The 16,918-nt window shown below is 46.9% G+C and overlaps 1 protein-coding gene across 1 annotated transcript; it reads left to right on the plus strand.

Annotated features, from left to right (window-relative positions):
* The first annotated feature begins 3,027 nt into the window (after positions 1–3,027).
* On the plus strand, positions 3,028–16,757 carry LOC125103322 (butyrophilin-like protein 1). The gene is given in 12 exon segments (XM_047735270.1): positions 3,028–3,166; positions 4,315–4,409; positions 6,148–6,495; positions 9,734–9,994; positions 9,997–10,014; positions 10,127–10,327; positions 10,573–10,593; positions 10,686–10,712; positions 13,043–13,069; positions 15,559–15,585; positions 16,001–16,094; positions 16,096–16,757. Coding segments are annotated over 11 exon segments (1,662 nt in total). The 5' UTR covers positions 3,028–3,166; positions 4,315–4,324; the 3' UTR covers positions 16,649–16,757.
* The last annotated feature ends 161 nt before the right edge of the window (positions 16,758–16,918 follow it).

Below are 16,918 nucleotides of genomic sequence, written 5' to 3' on the forward strand. Positions count from 1 at the left end.
TGCTGGCACTTAGGTACTCAATAAATTTGATTTTTTCCCCTCTGACTTTTCACAAAATTCCTCTAATGTTCTCAGGCCTTGAGGAGTCTCCCTCATGGGCAGGGATTGGTGGCGGCAGTGGGGGCTGGACTTGGAGACTGATATTGGTCCTTGTTCATTCATAATTTTTGAATAAAGATGGATTTTCCCAATATTCCCATGTGTAAGTGGAAATGGACCTTTGGGGATGACTGCAGGGGATGTGTTCAGTTATATCTAGATGTCTGGGGTTTGCCCAAAGTTTTATCTTTTATTTCATTTAAAAAGTTTATTTATTTGGGGCACCTGGGTGGCTCAGTGGGTTAAAGCTTCTGCTTTTGGCTCAGGTCATGGGCCCAGGGTCCTGGGATTGAGCCTCACATCGGGCTCTCTGCTCAGCAGGGAGCCTGTTTCCCCCTCTCTCTCTGCCTGCCTCTCTGCCTACTTGTGATCTCTGTCTGTCAAATAAATAATAAAATAAATCTTTAAAAAAAGTTTATTTATTTATTTATTTGGGAGGGGAGGGGAGCAGTTGGGGATGTGTGGACAGGGAGGGAGAAGGACAAGCAGACTCAGCGCCCAGTAGGGAGTACAACACTGGTCTTGTTCCAAGGATCCTGAGATCATGACCTGAGCTGAGTTGGAAGCTTAACAATTGAGCCACCCAGGTGCTGCTGCCCAGAGTTTTTAATATTTTAGACCACACATTTGGGTATAAAGCGATCACTCCCATGGATCAGTGGGTCCATCAGTCTTTGCTTCATGAAAAAAATTTAGTGGATCACTCAGAAAAATTGAAAGTGAACGCAGACTGGGAGAGGTTTTGCTGGGTGTGTGATTGTGATTGTGATTGAACTCTGAGAGATTGGTTTCCTCACCCGTAGAATGAAGACAATAATGACAACAACCTGGCAGAAGTGGGGCCAGGGAGGCTCTAGCCCAAACTGGTGTTTTAACACCAGTCACTTAGCACATGAACTCTCAAGCACTGGGTGGGCTTGAGGGAGCAAACAAGGTGGTTGAGTCTGATGGTTCTATTCCAGTGATGTTTCAGGGATGCATGTATGTTTGAGGTCGGAAGAAATAAAGAGCAGAGAAGACGTGGAGTTGTTGTATCCATGCAGGGGCTGACTTGTTCAGATCAGAGTTAAGAGTCTTCCTGTTTCTCTGGACTGAAGTTATTTCCAAATTGGACAGAGAAGCCAACGTGCTGCTGAGGTGACTTCTCTGCACATGAGCTCAGGCAAAGTTTCCTGAGTGTTTGCTGTGTGTTGGACATGTGACCAGGGCACACAGTGCCTCCCATTGTGGATGCCACGGACATTCCACAGAAGATCACATGTCAGGGCTGTGGAGGAGAACAGGGCACCACTAAACCCCAACAAGCACGTGTATGGGGCTCAGATGGGGATGAGCAGGTTGACGAAGGCCACTCTGAGGGAGGTCACTTTAGGTGAGACTGGAATGGTGACCAGTTTGGGGGATGAGAGAGAAGAGGAACATCCAGGGGCTTGTGAGAAGGCCTGAGGCTGGGAAAGCTCCATGAACTGGAGGAATGCTGCCAGGCCAGGGGGAGCACTGGGAGCAGTGGAATGAGGTCAGAGAGGAAGCTGGGGCCCAGGAGCCACAGACAAGAGGTTTAGCAGGGGGATCCCTGGAAGGGGTGGAGCAGAGCTGATATAAGATGATTTGAGAGGTTACAACCTTGGATGGAAAATGAACTTGAGAAGGCGAGGCTGGAGGTGGGCAGGGGACGTCCATTGGGAAGCAGGGACACCATGTCTGGGTGAGGGGGGAAGTGAGATGGGTGTGGAGCTAGAAGGTAGCCATGGATATGGATTAGAGAAAAGTCTTGAATTTTCTGGTGCACTGGCAGCAGACTGGGTGGGAAAGTGGAGTGTGTGGTGGAATGACCCTCCAGTTTCTGGCAGACATAACTGGGTGAACCCAGGTGTCCTTTACTGAGATGGGGAACTGTAGGAAGGGAGGGGCTGGAAAGGAAGGCCTAGTGCTCCACGGTATTCCTTCAGAGACCATGGAATCGCCTTTCCTGCTGCACACTGTGGCCTGGCGGGGAGGGGCTGAATGATGTACCCAGTGGGGCACCTGGGTGGCCCAGTGGGTTAAAGCATCTGCCTTCTGCTCAGGTCATGATCCCAGGGTCCTGGGATCTAGGCCTGCATTGGGTTCTCTGCTCAGCAGGGAGCCTGCCTCCCCCTCTCTCTCGGCCTGCCTCTCTGCCTACTTGTGATCTCTGTCTGTCAAATAAATAAATAAAACCTTTAAAAAAAATAAGTGGTGTACTCAGGCCTTGTGTGATAGTACGGTATTAAGAAGCCACAGGGTGCTGTCCAATCAGCTGGGGCAGGGCCAGTGTCCTGGAGCTGGTCCTGGAAGATTCTGTGATGCTCAGGTTTAACCCCTCTGTTGTCATGCTGTGGGGAGCACCTGGGTTATTTTCTGGTGATAAAAAGCAAAGCAGCTGCACTGGGGGCTTTTCAAAGGCTCCTGCCACATAGCATTCACCAGCTGACAGGATTCACCAACCAACAGAATAGTTTTGGAAGTGAACAGAAAGTACAAGTAGCCCCAAGCATAGGGCTTTTTTAATCTTGGCTGTGCCACACACACTCCTTACTTCTGGTCTAGAAGCTAGCCAACCTGGAGAGTGGCAGTTGTTCAACCAAGGATAATGGAGTCTCCGTCTCTGTGTGTCCCCCTGCAGAGTGGGTCAGTGTATCTGTACCTGCACTGTTTCTGTGGCTCTGATCATGCTGTTTCCTTCCTGATAACTAGGGTGCACTGTCCAGTGGGCAGGGCAGAGTCTGCTAGGGTTGCATTTTATAAGCTTTCACTTTCAAATGGTGGAAGGAGTCAGCACAGGATTCTTCTGTCTGGGAGTGCTGAGTGCCCCAGGTCCCTGGTTCAGCTGAGACCTCTGCAACCTGTGCCCGGCTGTGCTTACTCCACTCTCCGGGAACCAGATGCCAGACAAGAGGAGCCTGTGGCACCAATGTTGGATCTGGAAGCAGGGTTTGGGGCTTGAGCAGTGAACTGCGTGTGCAATCTCTGAGAGCAGATTTGGGGCTGGCTGAGGTCTCACAGTACTGAGTTAGAGACGCTCCAGAAGCCCCAGGTTTTCAAGCAGGTGAGTGGGTTCTGAAGATACTTGCTGGACAAGAGGAGGAAAGTGGGGAGCAGATGCTTGGGAAGAGGTAGATGAGATCATGGTCGGGCTGGGGAGCTGGTGCGAATAATAACGAGGCTCTGAGATGACCCAGGACAACTACAGTGGGGGGTCCCCTTCATTCATTGATTTAATGACATTGCTGTAGCATTCCTAGGAACAGGCACTGTTCTAATGTGCACTGACTCTCCATACATAAAATCATAGGATACTTCTTATACTGTGGTTTGAGATCTTACTACTTTCTCCATATTGTGGATAGGACCTGGGGCAGAGCAGGTCAAGAAACTTGCCTCAGGTGATTCCCACAGCACGTGGCTGAGTATGGAGGAGACCTTAGCAGTCAGCCCCAGAATCTGTCCTTCCCAGGACCACTGGCTGCCCCCATCCCCTCTCAGGGTCAGTGGTTTGAAGCCCTTCTTTTTGACCAGGTCTCATTTTATCCTGTGCTTCCCACTGCTCTGCTGGGATCCTTTATCCTGAGGCAGAAACTCCTCAAAGATAGAAAAGATGAGGATTAGCCGTTTATGGGGAATTGTCTGGCTTCAGCTATGAGCAAGTCCACGTCCTTGGCCCTGAGTAGAAAAGGGCTGCAGGAGGCAGAAGCTCAAATCAGGGTGAACTCACCTATCAAAGGATGCCAGAACAACGTGCCTGTGGTGGGAGCCACAGTGTCCTTCAGGAGGATGCAGTCTGACTGTCATGCTTCTCAGTCATTCTCTGGTCATAATTAGGGGGCAGCAGCAGCACACAGGAACTGGTGTGTCCTTCATGGGGAGGGCTCTGAGTCTACGCCTTTTGTCCCCAGACATCTGTGGTGTCCCGTGACTCATGCAGACTTGGAGGAAGCCTCTGTGCTGAGGTGGGAAAGGTCTGGTCCTGTGGGCAGAGTAGGCTGGGAAAGTTTCCAAAGGGTTAGGAGGGTTTTCTTGGCATCAGGTTTGTGGGGCCCCCACCCATCAGCATACTGAGCAGTAGGAAAGGCTGTGCTCCTGCTGGGGACTGTTGCCAGCCCTGAGCCCTGCTGTCTGCTTTGATGCCCAGAGCTATGGGCTGGCCCTGCCTCCTCTCTGGATGTGTCACCTGCCTCTTGTCCTGTGTCTCCCCAGCTCTGAGGAAATGGAGGATTGCTGCTGGGGCTCTTTGCTCTCCCATCTCCCCTCCCTGCTTCTTTTCTTCCAGCTGTCTGCTGGGGGCTCTGCAGGTGAATGTGTCCCCTCCCCCTCCTTGTGTCTCCCTGGGATGGGTGAGAGCCCCCAGAGCTCTGCTGCTGTCTCCATCAGGACAGATGGCTATTGGTGGAGGCTCTGGCTCTACACAGATTCTGGAGATGCCTCAACTGCTATTTGAAATTAAACACATAGGAAGAATCCCAGAACTGCAATGTAAGGGCAGGGGAGCAAAAACAGTTCTCTAATGAGTTTATGTCTTATAAATGAAAAAATGTGAATTTCACTATGAAAAGTATGAAAATAATTGTCTCTTTATTTTTTCTTTCCTGGCTTTACTGGTACTTATATTTCACAAATATTTATAGGGTACTGAGTACATGTTAGGTGCTACTTTGTGTACAAAGCAGCCAGTCTCTATCTTTACAGAGCTTACATTCTGGCAGGGACAGCGAATACGAATACCCCGTACAGTCTATGTCTATTAGAGGAGTGGAGAGCACGGGACAAGGACGTAGAGCAGGTGGGCCAGTCAGGGCTGCAGGATGGCAAGTGGGCAGGCAGCAATGCTCCATAAGGTGGTCACTGTATGCAGTGAGATGGGAACAAAGACGTGGAGGAGGTGGGAGGAGCCTGTCTGGATCCCATGGAAAGAGGTTCTCCACAGTGAGGAGCAGCCAGACAAAGCTTGCAGTGAGCCTGGGTCTTCAAGGAGCAGAGGAGGTGAGTGTTGGCCAGAGCAGAGTGAATGAGGGGGAGAGAAGCAGGAGTTGGGGATCAGAGAGCAGGGAGGGTCTTCCTTAATGCGCTCGGGATCACTTGGGCAACTGCAGAATCATTGAAGGGCTTTGGTAGAGGAGGGACATGGTTTTTGTTACAGGTTTAAAGGTTCACAGACATTGACTGGAGGGAGGATGTCACAGGGAGACTAGTAATTGTCATCCCCCAGGTGAGACAGATAGTGACTCAGCCAAATTTGAGTAGCACAGGAGCTGAGAAGTCAGTGTTTGGTTGTCTGGTGGGGTTTGTCCTGCAGAAGTGTCCTGCTGTGACATATCTACCAGGTCTCAGAAGACCAAGGCCTGCGAGGGGCTAGGGGCAATGGGATGAACCCTCTTTGGTAACAGGTAGTAATTTGGGTCCTGTGAGCAGTGGAGTGAAGGCAGGTTTTAATGGAAGTAGCTGTGAGGTCTAGTTTCTAGCACACATATAATTCAATAGAAGACAAAGACGTGGGCAAAAACAATAACTTTAAGAGTGGGTGTAGGAAAGTCCTAGGTGTGGTGCAATGAGTAGGATGTTACCACTAGGGCACAGTAGTGCTATTTGGTGAGTGTTCAGTTCTGTCCTAGGAGGAGGCAGGTTAGAGCTGTGGTTCTCAGAGTGTGGGCGCTGGGACATCAGTATAGCTTCTCACCACCTCCTTAGAAATGCACATTCTTGGACCCACTCCAGACCTACTTAACCAGGAGGTCTGGGGATAGAGCCCAGCAGTCTGTGTTTCACAGGCCTTCCTGGTGATTGTGATGCCTGTGGAAGATTGGACCTACAAAGTTAGAGAGTCCTTCATGGAAGGGCCTGGAGTCAGGAGCACAGGCTGCTGAGGAGACTCTTTGACACCATTTCTGTGTTTCAAAATTGTTGTAGGATAAAGTTGTCATATTAGGAGTTGTCACAGCTGAGTCCCTCAGTCAAGGCCTCCCTCCTGACAGCATGTTCCCTTCCCTGTCCTGCATCTCTCCAGCTTTCTCACTTCTATGTTTGTGTCCACAGAGGAGTTTATGGTGATTGGCCCCTCCGAACCCATTGTGGCAGCGCTGGGTGCGGACATCACGCTGCCATGTCTTGTGTCCCCGGCCATGGATGTGGAGAATATGGAGCTGCGGTGGTTCCGCTCCAAGTTCTCAGAAGCAGTGTTCATCTATCAAAACCAGCGGGAGCAGACAGAAGAGCAGTTGGCTGAGTACAGAGGGCGAACCTCACTGGTGAAGGATTTCCTCACCCAGGGGGAGGCTGCTGTGCGCATCCACAATGTCCAGGCTTTCGACAACGGGCTGTATACCTGCTTCTTCAGAATGGGAATCTTCCATGAAGAGGTCGGTTTGGAACTGAAGGTGGCAGGTGGGTGCTGATCAATATTTAGAGACCTGCAGTATTGGAGTTCGGAGCCACCTCAGGGTCTAAGTTAATAGCCCTCAATTTATACAAGAGAGAAAGGAGGGTCTTTCACTCTTCATTTATTCAGTTTAAATATATAGAACTCCTGGTACTTGATAGCTATTGTTCTCTGCACCTGGATATCTCAGTGTAACAAATAAAGGTCCCTGCCCTGTAGAGTTTATATGATACAGACAATAAATAGCCAAATAGATAGGTTATAGACAACGTTAGATGGTAATGAGTAGAGATTTAGCCAAATAAATATTTTAGGGATGAGATTTCCAAGCAGAAGAACATCCATGTGAGACACCTGAGGGAGGAGTGTGGCTGGTGAGTCTGGGCAGAGAGAGAGGCCACATGATTGGTGTGGAGGTGAATGGGAGGGTGGTGAGAGGTGACTCTCCGGAATATAGAGGTGTTCCTGGTCCAAGTGCACAGAGAAGGGATTTATCAGGAGAAGCCCATGAGTAACACACACTTGAGCAGATATTTGAGTGAAGCAGTGTTCTGAAATGGCCTTCTGGTTGATGGATCTGTGTGGGGCATACACAGCATGGTGATTGTGGTTCTGAGCAATCGACCGAATTGTCCCGGGCCTGGAGTGTGTACTCTCTGATGGGTGCTGATGGTGGGACTGGGGAGGAAGTAGATAGGAGTTTCATTTGTGAGGTAGTGGGGGTGGTAATACCAGACCATCAAAGGCTTCATGTGCTCTTATGCCGTTTAGATGCAGGGCTGAGGGAATTTTCAACAGAGCAGTGGAGCGAGGTGTGTGAGGGCAGGTTTGCTTTGGCAGCTGTGATGGAAGGTGTATGGAAGGTGAGCAAGGCTGGAGGCCTGGATGTAGTTATGGGGTGGAGAGGATGGACCCCTGCATTCATGTAGGGGCAGTGTGGTGGGAAGGGAGCACTCCAGCACCGGAGAGTTTTGGAAAGTAGACCTAGCTGAGTGAGGAGATATGAGGACAAGGAGAGTTTGGAGGCGTGGAGAGAAGGGACTTCAGGTACTCATAGGTCTTTTTTTTTTTAATTTGTTGTTTAGTGGTCGATATATTGATTTTATGTGTAAGCTGCAGATTGCTGCTATAATGCTGTTTAACACAGACATAGAAATCTCAGTGGCCCGTAACACCAAACATGTATTTAATCTGGCATTCAGGGAGTTCTGCTCATCTGGGTTGTGTTTGGCTAATCTTATTAGGTCTTACTCATAAATCTTCAGTCACGTAGGGGAAATATAATTAAAAACGTAATCTTCCAACTCAGAATCTTGTCTCTAAGATAGTGGAAGAAAGGTCCTTTTTATTATTAAATTAGCATTAACTACAATGTACTGTGCATCACAGAGATTCTATCAAGAAATGCAAAGACAGAAGAAATCTCATCTTTTCCATATGCAGACAGAACTCATTCCATACACATTCTCAGGATCAACAGTTATGAGCCCTCAAGTAGGTGGACTTGCCAGCACTGTTTGTCCTAGATGGGCACCTTATATTTTCTTGGAAATTGGGTGAGTATGTAAGTTAGCTAATTGGCTTTATTCTAAGGAAAACCAAATTCTCCTACCTTAAAAATAAAAAAAAAATAATTCCAGTGTAGTTAACATAGAGTGTTATATTCATTTCAAATGTGCAACATAGTGATTCAACACTTTTACATATTCTCAGTGGAATTTTCAACAGAAACTCTGCAGGCCAGAATAGAGTGGTATGATATATTCAATGTGCTAAAAGGAAAAAAAAAAATCTGCAGCCAAGCATCCAGCAAGGGGATCATTCAGAATAGGAGAGATGAAGCGTTTCCCAGACAAATAAAAGTTAAATCGGTGTTTTTTTTTTTTTTTAACCAATTCTCCCATCATGATGACAGGCGGTGATTTTACATGTGGATTGTTGTGCCCACTGAGGTTAGGCTCCTACCCTGGCAGAGAAGGGGGAGAGAGGGCTGCTGTCTTGCTTGGTGAGAGCAGTTCAAAGCGAGGGCTCCCAGGTCCTTGAGAAACACATTCTTGGATCACAGAGCTGGCAAAAGGCCTAATTATTATTATTATTATTATTATTATTATTATTATTATTATTTTTTGACAGACAGATCACAAGTAGGTAGAGAGGCAGGCAGAGAAAGACAGGAGGAGGAGGCAGGCTCCCTGCCGAGCAGAGAGCCCAATGCGGGACTCGATCCCAGGACCCTGAGATCATGACCTGAGCCGAAGGCAGAGGCTTTAACCACTGAGCCACCCAGGCGCCCCTATTATTTTTTTTAAAGTACTTATATACATTTCAAAGAGGAGAGAAAACACCCAGAACCACAAGTTTCCTCAAGTAAATGCTATAAGAAAAGGCTGGGAAGGGGCTCTCTTTCCCTATTTTCAACAGGGACAATAAGCCTCTAATTTTAATATACTTTGTCCTGACAGTGGACCTTGGCTGGGTTTGCTCAGCTGGTGTTGTCCAGGTGGCTATTTGTTGATCTAGGACAGCTTCAGCTGGAAAGGCTGCGCTAGCCTGAAGATGTCTGTCCTGTGGCAGAGGACAAGGCAATGGTGGAAGCAGTTTCCAACCTCTGCTAGAGTCACATTCCTTGAACTCTCAGTGGCTGATTCAAGTCACAGGATGGAGCCCAAAAGCAGAGTGTGAAAGCATTAACAATAGGTGGCAGAGAGCTGGCTGGATGTAAAGAAGGCTGAAAGGTTGGGGATATTTTCATCATTATCCTCTCACAGATGGGGCCAAACATGAAGTAGTTCAGGATTTGAGTCTGAAGCATCTGTGAGGAATCCTGGCACAGCTAAACCAGAGATGTGGATATTAGGGAGTGAGCTGAGGAGGTATGTAGTTGGTGGAAGTGATGACCGAGTGGCAGTGGATGTGCCCGCAGATGCCCTGGAGAGTGCGTGAGTTGAGAAGAACAGAGAAGGATGGATCATGGAATGAAATTCCTCCTTCTATCCCTCTGGGTGATGGAATTCCCACCCTCATGGTTGGGGAGAAGAGCCTGCTCTCTGGGCCTGCCACAGGTCCCCATGATCCTTCCTTCTGTTCTCCATGGCAGGACCCCTTACATTAATCCTTGTAGGGACCACTCCCCCAAGGAGCCCCCAAAATGCAGTGCTGCTGATGGTATTGTGTACAGGAAGGTTCTGCTGGCATCCCTGGGCTCTGGATGGCCTCCTTGTATTCTCCATCTTCTCTCTTTAGGTGTGGGCTCTGCCCCTCAAGTGCACATCACAGGGCCAGAGGAGGACGGGGTCCGAGTTGTGTGCATGGCCTCGGGGTGGTTCCCAAAGCCCCAAGTGCAGTGGAGAGCACTCAGTGGAAAGAAGTTCCTGATGTTCTCTGAGACCCAGGTCCAAGATGCTGCAGGGCTATTCACTATAGAGGCCACTCTTGTGGTGAGGGACAGCTCTTCAGGGAATGTGACCTGCTCAGTCCTCAACCCCATCCTGGGCCAGGAGAAGGCAAGGCCATTTTCATCCCAGGTCAGTACTACTCCCACTCCTAGAAGGGTGGGATTATCTGGTTGTGGGTCCCTGTGTGTGCTGGGCTGGGCTGTCAGAGCAGTGCCCTGATGGGATGTCTGGCGGGGCACAGAACCCTTCTTCCCTCATAGTTCTCCCTGGAAGCCGGTTTTCATGGTGATCCTGACTGTGCTGATGCTCCCACTCCTTGGGGCTGCCCTCTACATCATGAGAGAACATACTGCAAAGCTCCAGGAGACACAGGAATGGGAGAAACTGCACAGAGACAAGGAGGAGGACCAGCAGATAAAGGAGGAGGCACTGAAGGCTAGAGGTAAGGCAGGGCAGGGCCAAGGCAGAGAAGTGTGGAAGCTGGTGCAGAGGAGAAGCGGACAGTAAGGACCCTGGCCAGGAGCAGGGGCTGAGGAGGACCAGAGAGGACAGGTAGGGCTGTGGAGGCTCGAGGGGTTTGGAGTTAGATCTTCTAGGAGACATATAGATGCTCTTGCGGGTTTTCCAGGTGCAGTCTTTTCTGCTCTTAGTGATGGGAGTTTAACTGTATTTTTCACTTTTTTTCAGATGAACTCCAAGCAGATCTTGGTACGTTGTGTCCTTTCCCCAGAAGTTTCTGTGTCACATTTGTAGGAGACATTCTGGTTCTTAGCTCACTTGTTTCCTATGTTGCCTTTCAGATTGGAGGAAATCTGTTTACCTGGCTGGTGAGTGACTCTCTGGATGTCCTTGGGTCTCTTGCCCCCTAAGCCATAGCTTTCTCTCTCCGTTTCATGCAGAGACATGTGGACCCATCCCTGGTGCGGAGGTGGAAACTGGTGGGAGGCAAAACTTGCTCCATGGACTTTCCCCATCTGGGCTATTGTTTCACACATGGTGCTTTGAAACCTGGAATGATGGTAGTCACTGGAGTCTGTGGTGCATCTTGGTTTGATCTACCCGCCTCCTTTGTAGGGTTTTAGTCTTCAATGCAACTGGTTCTCAGTCAACCTGAATACTCTGTAACATTTTAGAGAAACTATGTAAATAAATGGGGTCATTAAATTTAGGAGTGTGATCCCTCCACATAACACCATCGTGGGAGAGTCTTTTCTCTCCAGTTCCTGGAGGTACTGATCACAAAGTGTTGGGTAGAGGACTGAGCAGAGCTTGGGTGGGAATGTCGCGGGATAAGCTGTCAATGATCCAATGATATGTTTTCTGAGAACGTTTGGCCACTTTTACCCTGGAGCTCACCTAACATCCTGGTCCTTAATTCATCTCCCCTTTTGTGTTATTTCCCATATCTCTCTTTCCTGGAAATCATTGGATGTAATAATGATTTCTTACATTCATGTAATAATGTATACGTTATTCCCTAAAACATTTTCATACATTGTATAATTTTTGAACTTTAAAGCAATTGAAAGCAGATGGAATAAAAATTTTACATGTTTTTTTTCCATGTGAAAATTTCTTAATTTTGGGATGCGATTGATATTGGAATTCATTTCAGAAAAATTCTGTGGATGAAATTTGTTAGTATTATGCATTTTCTTTTGGTAATCAAGAATGGTTGGACACAGTGTATTTTTCTTTGAAGGAATACTATTTTTTATTGAAAATTTATTTGAAATGCACATGTTGACTTATTGTTGAATCCCCCCTGCACCCCTTAAAAAAAAGAAGAAACAGATTTAGATGTTGACTGTATTTATGCTGAGTACCTCCCACACTGCTACCAACTTTTTAAACATGAAATTTCTTTAGAGATTAAAATTCTTCTCCACTGGCCCCAGGAGATTTACCTGACTCTTATGGGTTCAGTGTTTCCACAGAAGTTGTGTCTCTTCTATTGTTTAGAAAATCAAATGCATATAGATAACTGGTCTTGCAATGCTTGTGTGCATAAAATTGAATTAATAACTTGAGTTTTTTCATCTTAGAGATTTTTTTTAAAGATTTAATTTATTTATTTGACAGATAGAGATCACAAGTAGGTAGAGAGACAGGCAGAGAGAGAGGAAGGGAAGCAGGTTCCATGCCGAGCAGAGAGCCTGTCTCGGGGTTCGATCCCAGGACCCTGGGATTATGACGTAAGCCAAAGGCAGAGGCTTTAACCCACTGAGCCACCCAGGTGCCCCCACCTTAGAGATTCTTAATGTCAGAATCAGTCGTTCAATTCTGTGTTATTTTCTTTTTTTTTTTTTTTAAAGATTTTTTATTTATTTATTTGACAGAGAGAGAGCACAAGCAGGCAGAGAGGCAGGCAGAGAGAGAGGAGGAAGCAGGCTCCCTGCTGAGCAGAGAGCCCGATGCGGGGCTCGATCCCAGGACCCTGAGATCATGACCTGGGCCGAAGGCAGCGGCTTAACCCACTGAGCCACCCAGGCGCCCCAATTCTGTGTTATTTTCATTTGTCTCTTTGGACTCTGCTGAATTTATTTGTTTATTTTTAAAATGTTGTCTCTTCTGGTTAAAATTGTTTTTCTTGGTTGACTCTTGAGTCTACTTGTCTGTAGGAGAATAGAAGTTGAATAGTTAAAAGTGCTTTTGATTTTTAATTTAACTGTTATTTTGATGGTTTTACTATTCAACCACATGTATCTTTTTTTAAAAATTTCTTTTCAGTGTTCCAGAATTCATTGTTTATACAGCAAACCCAGTGTTCCATGTAATACGTGCCCTCCATAATACCCACCACCAGGCTCACCCAACCTCCCACCCTCTCCCCTCCAAAACCCTCCATTTGTTTCTCAGAGTTTTTATTTTAATGTTGTGGTTTTTAAGACTCAGGACACTAACTTGGCAAAGGTCACACAGCGGCAATTGGCAGGCATGGAACTCAGCCTGCAATGCCGGCTCTCTGACCTGTGGTCCAGGGAATTTCCCAGAACATCCTATTGTCTGCCCATGTCAGGAGGGTATCTCCTCTCTAGCCTCTCTCCTTACTCTGTTATAGTGTCACCTGTAGCACAGAGAGGAGGCAAGTGCCAGTAGATCAATACTATGCAGACTTGTTCTGGCTCATGCCTCACCAGGGTGTCTTCCCTTTCAGCCTTGAAGAAGGCAAAACTGTATGCAGGTAAGTGACTCAGTTTCCCGTGGCTTTACCTTCCCAGCCTCCACTGTGCCACCTTCTCTGTCATCGGACTTCACACCAGGATGGGGTTGGTGTCCCTGATCTCCTTGTTATGTTTGTTGTGTCCTTCTGAAGACTGCAGGGACTGTCCTTGGGAACACAGATCTGCCTCTATTCTGACACATCCTCTACTGTAGGTTGCTGTTAGAATTAGCAACACCCTTTGAACGTACCTTGTTCACTAATAGTTTTGTTGGTACAGTGACAACAGAGTGGTCATTTGTAAGGGTAGTTGGACCATGGCATTGACGGTGTACTTCAGAATTTGCTGTCTCTGGAAGATTTCAGAAATCAAGCTTGCCTGCTTAGGACTCAGGTCTTCCTTAAGGGATCCTTGTTTCTGAATCTATTTTATCCTGAAATTCCTACCTCTTTTTGGATCTTGCTTTGGTGTTCCTGTATTTTTTTTTTTTCTTTCTGTTTCTCTGGAATGATGGTTTTCATTTTGCTTCTGCATGCTCTGGCTCCTTGTCCAAGCCAGGTATCTTCCTTTAAACCTCCATGGTTGTTTTGGAAGTAGTTTTCTTTAGGTCAGCTGTTCTGATTCTCAGATCCAGAGCCTCCAGGATGTGTAGGGAGTTCTCGTAGTAGGTTTGTGAGATTCTGACCATTATATACAAAATCTTATGTACGTGTTTGTATTACAGCATTAAGAAATTGATTTTTTAAAGGACAGTAACTTATAATTGTTCACAACCATTATCTCTCCTTTTAGGAGAATTCTGGATTTACCTGATGGTTCAGTACTGGTTAGATTTATTAGGGGCAATGTGTAAGGATTGCAATAGGAGAAGCTCAGAGGAGTGAAAATTGTTTACCAGAGAAAATCTGGGAGTAAAACAGGGAAAGAAAAGGTGGTTGGAGAAGAGAGGAGGAGATGAAAAGGAAAGTAGAGAGCCTGTGATTCCTCTCAGAGACACTTTGGGTGACTGAGAGTAGAAGAGACACTTTGGGTGGCTTTGGGTAGGAGAGAGACCACAAATGACAGCCATGGTGGTTAGAGTTGGAAGTACACAGAGGACATGCAAGTTATTGGGTGCGCAAAAAGTAATAAACTCCTTGATACATGTTTGAGAGATTTCTTAAAAGACTTATATTTATTTTAAGGTGTTTTGAATTAATTCTCTAACTGGGTTTGCTTCACATAATGAGGCCATTTCACTCTTCCAAAGTTGTCGGGGGAGGAGTGTGATCCTAGGGTTGAAGAATAGGGGTCCCATGCTGTAGGCAAATATTAGAGAAAGTGTCCTGTTCTTATTTTATAATCGTTCTAATTTTGTTCTGGAGTCTCTGTCCTGTTGGAGGTAACAGCTTTACTGTGCCGACTTTTCAGGGTCTAATGGCAGATATACATTTGCTGTGATCAGTTGACTTTTCCTCTTCCCAAAAGGGAGTATGAAGTTTGGAGGAGTTTATGCTTTGCGTCACTGAGGGACGGGGTTCCTCTATTCTTCTCTTGCTCATTTCAGGTCCTCACTTTATAGAGGGTAGCTTGATGTGGTCCTTAGAATAATTGGGTTTGAGGTTCCATCTAGGTTTTTGGAGAAATTGTTATTCCACCCCTGCTGCATTCGTATTTCCAGTTCCTTAATCTTACTCACATCTGTAAAGTCCTCTCTAGCAAAACATTCACAGTTTCTGGGGATAGGACACAGCCATACTTGGGGGCAGATCACGTGTGATGTCTCCTGCTGCTTTTGATCTCTCTAGGTGATTATAGGGAGAAGCAGGGATGTTTTTCCTGATATAGGGAAGCAAATTCATTACTTTCTTTCACTAGATGTATGTCTTTCTTGCTTTGAACTTCTCTCTCTCCTTCCTTGAATCTTCTCCATTACCTCTTGATGGGGAAGACTTCTCTGGTGCCATATCCTGAGTTCTTCTCACCCATGGCTGAGAGTCATCCTCCAAGTGCAGCTCCACCAAGTTCTATTGCATCTACCATGGTTTTGAGTCAATCTGCAAGTTCAGTTCAGCCAGTTCTTTATAAGTAAATGGAGGTCTCAGAAATTTTGATCTCCTCGGTTCTTTCTCAAGAAAACTTAGCTTTCAGGATGGATATGTGGCTAGAAATTGAGAAAGCCTCTTTTGATAATGAAATCTGTGCAAAGCGCCTTCTTTTTAGGTCAGTAAACAGCCCCTCAGTGGTGTTAAGCTTTATGGCTTGGGTTTCATGGGAACATTGTAACATGACGGCTATGGGTGTATGATAGAGAGAGTGTGTGTGTGTGTGAGAGAGAGAGAGAAAAAGAGAGAGAGAGAGAGAATTAATGTGTGTGAAAAATAAATTTATCAGGTGAAAGCTTCCAAAACATTTTTCCCTATAAGTCTTGGTTCAGTGTATTTCAGAGATAGGTACTAACACTGGTCTGTACAGTCTCCTCAAGTCTCTGATTTGTTGTTCACATTTGTGCAATGTGGTTTTCTTGTAGATTGGCCGAAGGAGAAGTTCCAGGCCTGTGAGTTACTTCAGTCGTTTGGGAGCTCCTACTGCTATCCCATGGCTGCTGACATCTCCTTCAGCTTGCTGTGGTGATACAGATGCTGGCATCATCAGTGGTAGTGGGGTGGGATGGAGCGGTGAACATCATGTAGCTGGGATTACTGGGTGTGACTGATACTGGATATAAATGGATATTATTTAGTGTTGGAGTCCAGTCTGGCCCTCAAGGACCCTGTGACATGTCTAACACCCAGATCAGTCTTATGCTTACTTCTTCTGGTTGGAGGGCTGTGTGCTTGAGCCAGAAGACTCTCATCTCAGGAGCTTTGGTCCTCCCTGCATGCAGCTAGGTGTCTGGGGGTGGGGTGGTGGTTGTGTGCCTTGTTATGTGGTAAGGCAAGTCCTTGAATGATTGGCAACTGTCTCTGCAGTGTCTGTCAGTCTGGATCCAGAGTCTGCCCATTCCAGCCTTGATGTCTCTGATGATAAGACTAGACCAAATACACAGAAGTTGGGTTCTATAGCATCTTGGTCATGAAGGCATCACATCAGGGTGCTGTTACTGGGAGGTGGAGATAAGGAATGCAAAAAGAAGTGAGTGGGCCCTGGGGGTCTGTAGGAGAGATGTGGAGAAGAAAGGCTGGTACCAGGAATCCCCAAAAAAGGGGATCTGGGCTGTGGGTGTGTATGGATATACATTCTATTCCTTCCCTGATAATTCAGAACTCCTTGTGCCAATTCCCCAGAGGGTAGGGGTTTTCCTGGACCTGAAGGAAGGGGATGTCTCATTCTACAACATGACTGATGGTTCCCACCTTTTCTCCTTCCCTCTCGCTTCCTCCTCTGGGACTCTGTTTCCGTACTTCAGGTTGAGGTCAGAAGATGTGTCCCTGACCATCTGCTCTGGGGTGGCTGGGCCTCTGCAGACCCCTGTTCCCGTTAACAACCCTCCTTGTTCTCCAGAGGAGCCTGTGAGCCTCTCAGGTCAGGGGTTCAGTTCAGGCTGTGGTGTTGATGGTGCTCTCCCAGGGGCTGAATCTCCATTACTTCCCTTTGGTCCTGAAGCTATGTCCCCATAATGCACCAACACTGTCCCAGATTCCTCATGGTGGCTCCTCCTGGAGCTGCAGACTCCCAGGAGTAATAACCTCTGAAGTTAGTCCTGAATAACCTGGTGTCTTGCCCTTCTCTTCTGGCTGTAGATTGCTGGGGTGTGGTTATGAGAATAGGCGGTTCATGCCTTATGCTCAGGTATTAGAAGATAAATTGACTTTTACAGCTGTAAGGGGTTGGCTGAATTTTGCTATTTGAAATCATGTTTCTTTTGATCATGAACATTATTTCATGGA

The sequence above is a fragment of the Lutra lutra genome, chromosome 6, assembly GCF_902655055.1.
Source record: "Lutra lutra chromosome 6, mLutLut1.2, whole genome shotgun sequence".
Lineage (NCBI taxonomy): Eukaryota > Metazoa > Chordata > Mammalia > Carnivora > Mustelidae > Lutra > Lutra lutra.